The sequence below is a fragment of the Protomyctophum parallelum genome (genome assembly GCF_964188405.1).
Source record: "Protomyctophum parallelum genome assembly, chromosome: 19".
NCBI lineage: Eukaryota > Metazoa > Chordata > Actinopteri > Myctophiformes > Myctophidae > Protomyctophum > Protomyctophum parallelum.
Genome location: NC_139717.1, coordinates 35,621,175 through 35,623,688, shown reverse-complemented (window position 1 = coordinate 35,623,688; position 2,514 = coordinate 35,621,175). Strand labels below are relative to the sequence as shown.

At 46.2% G+C, this 2,514-nt stretch overlaps 1 protein-coding gene across 1 annotated transcript; it reads left to right on the top strand.

Annotated features, from left to right (window-relative positions):
• The first annotated feature begins 1,032 nt into the window (after window positions 1-1,032).
• fam110c (family with sequence similarity 110 member C) lies at window positions 1,033-2,514 on the top strand. Its single transcript, XM_083789732.1, has one exon. The coding sequence runs from the start codon at window positions 1,155-1,157 to the stop codon at window positions 2,175-2,177; it is 1,023 nt and encodes a 340-aa protein (XP_083645858.1). The 5' UTR covers window positions 1,033-1,154; the 3' UTR covers window positions 2,178-2,514.

Genomic DNA, 2,514 nt, shown 5'->3' with positions numbered 1-2,514 from the left:
TCACACCATTAAAAACATCTAAGAAAACAGGAACACATTTAAAACACAAGGGCAAGGCTATAAAATTTGCTTTGTTAAAAAGGAAAGTCTTTAGTCCTCTCTTGAAAGAGTCAACCTTCTGTGGTGCTCTCAGGTGGGCGGGGAGAGCGTTCCACAGTTTGGGGGTGACCGAGCAGAAGGCCCGATCACCCATGGTGCGCAGGTTAGTCTTGATGGGTTTGAGGAGGTTCGTGTTTGAGAAGCGGAGGGGGCGAGTTGAGGATTAAGGTTGACAAGTTCCTTGAGGTAGGGGGAGAGTTGCCGTGGATGCACTGATGGTTTAGCAGGGAAATCTTGTATTCAGTCCGAAATGAGACAGGGAGCCATGCACTCAAGTGAGTGGAGGATGGGTGTGATGATGTGCTCGTATTTACTCACTCTCATCGGGATCCTAGCAGCGCTGTTCTGGATGTATTGAATTAAGCCCATAGATGGCACTATAGAACTTCCTCCCTCACCCTACTTGAGTCATTATAACTGTGGCACAATAGAAAATATTGTTTTGATGGTTTAGAAAAGTAATAATTACGTGTGGGTGGTTTGTCTGTGCGTGTATGTGTGTGTAGAAAAGGAACTGGGAACAGCCTGAGATCCATTAATTTGCAGTGAATCTACAGTAGCTCCCAGCCTACTGTGTAAGTAATCTGACTGAAGAGAGTGTTGACTGAGAGAGAGAGAGAGAGAGAGAGAGAGAGAGAGAGAGAGAGAGAGGGAGTGACAGACAGACAGGCAGTGACAGACAGGCAGGCAGGCAGGCAGGCAGGCAGACAGGCAGACAGACAGACAGACAAATGTTATGGCTGCTACTGTACCAGAGAAAAAAACACACCAGGCTGCAGTGTCAACTTTCACTCTAGTTGTTTGTGATGTCATGAGGTGTACTTTGAACTGCTCTGTGTTTGGCTGGGACAGGCCTGCCGTGGGATGGGTGGGGTAGTCTAAGGTGTGTTTGGACAGAGAGGGTGAACGCTCCCATTGTGTAACGTGCCCAGACAGAGGTACTGGCTTGTTTGGAATTCTATGCTTGTTACCTTCAACTTTTACAGAAGCCATATACATAACGGATTTACCCACTTTGCTTTGAGAGAGTCATTTGGATCATTCATAGAGACAGGATGGAGGCAACATGCGACATAGATACCACAAAGATTCTTGAGAAGGGTCCCGAATACCTTCGAAAGCAACTGGAACTTGAAGCTGAGATGAAGGCAGGCATGAGCGCCGTGGAGAGACTTGCTGCTAGCAAACTAAAATATGTGAAGAGTCAACAAGTGGCCAACTCAATACAAGAGTCAGTAATTAGTATTGGATCAGCCTCTGTGAGTAGTTACGGGTCCTCTAACCGTAGTGGCAGGATTGTCACAAAGAGGAATTCGCCTGTGGCTACAGGTAATGAGCACAGCTGCTCCTCAGGACAGGACAACACTGTGCGTCGGTCCAGCTCCAAAAAACGACCAGACTCAATTCTACTTTACCGGCAGAAGTGTGAATTGCTGAAAAGGTCACCAAATGAGAGATGTAAGCTAAATGCAACACGCAGGTTACTGCTCGGCACTGTGAATAAGAAACTGCCATTACTTGTAGTAACGGATACAGAATGTAAGCCTTGCGATAAAATGTCAAATGCCAGTGGTTCTCAATCTGAGATGGTTTTAACACAAAATACACAGCAAAGTGAAGCTACTGAACAAGAGAAGACACAGAATAGTAATCAAGTTTCTCTTGGTGTTAAAAATAAGCCTGCTAATAAATTAGTTGCTGAGGTAAAGAGGAGGAATTGCAAAGGAGTCAGCCGTTCTCATTCTGACATCAGCTCAAGATACTCAAAAAACTTTGCAGACTTTGATGCTTTCTTCAAGTACTGCGGGCTGGATGGCGAGGTCATTGAGTCAATGGGAAGAGATACCTTTTCAGCACACTCAGATGACAGAGTCCATGTAAGGAGTGTCAGTGTCTCCCAATCAGATGATGGTTTCTCAAAGAATAGTGGTGACAGTGATGGCTTACTGGAAGAGGAGTTGCATGAAAATTTTCGCCAGGAGACCTCAGTCATTGAGCGCAATGCAAGGATTATCAAATGGCTATATAGCTGCAAAAATGCTAAAGAGACTGGGAAAAAGTTACGGGATCTTGATTAAGACAACACACCAAGGAGGAGGTGGATGCGAAGACCTGGTTACCACTTACCACACTGCTCCGTGGGCACCTACAAGTTCCTGGGACAGAGCTGGACTGACAACACAAGAGTCAGAGACCCTTCACTCAGTTGACTGGAAGGGACAAGGGACTGGCTCTTCTTCCTGTGGTTCAAATTGATCAAGCTGGTCAGGGAGGCTACCTCCCTAGTTGGACTTACACTAGCTATTCTGGAGAACCCCTCCACCCCCTCTATAAGGAACTAGTGGGGATGAGCAGCATATTCAGCCACAGACTCATCCTGCCTCTGGGGCCCTTGCACATGGGACATTATTAATA

What these genes read in the sequence shown, in the direction of transcription:
- fam110c (XM_083789732.1), top strand. Translation starts at nt 1,155, where the DNA reads ATGGAGGCAACATGCGACATAGATACCACAAAGATTCTTGAGAAGGGT.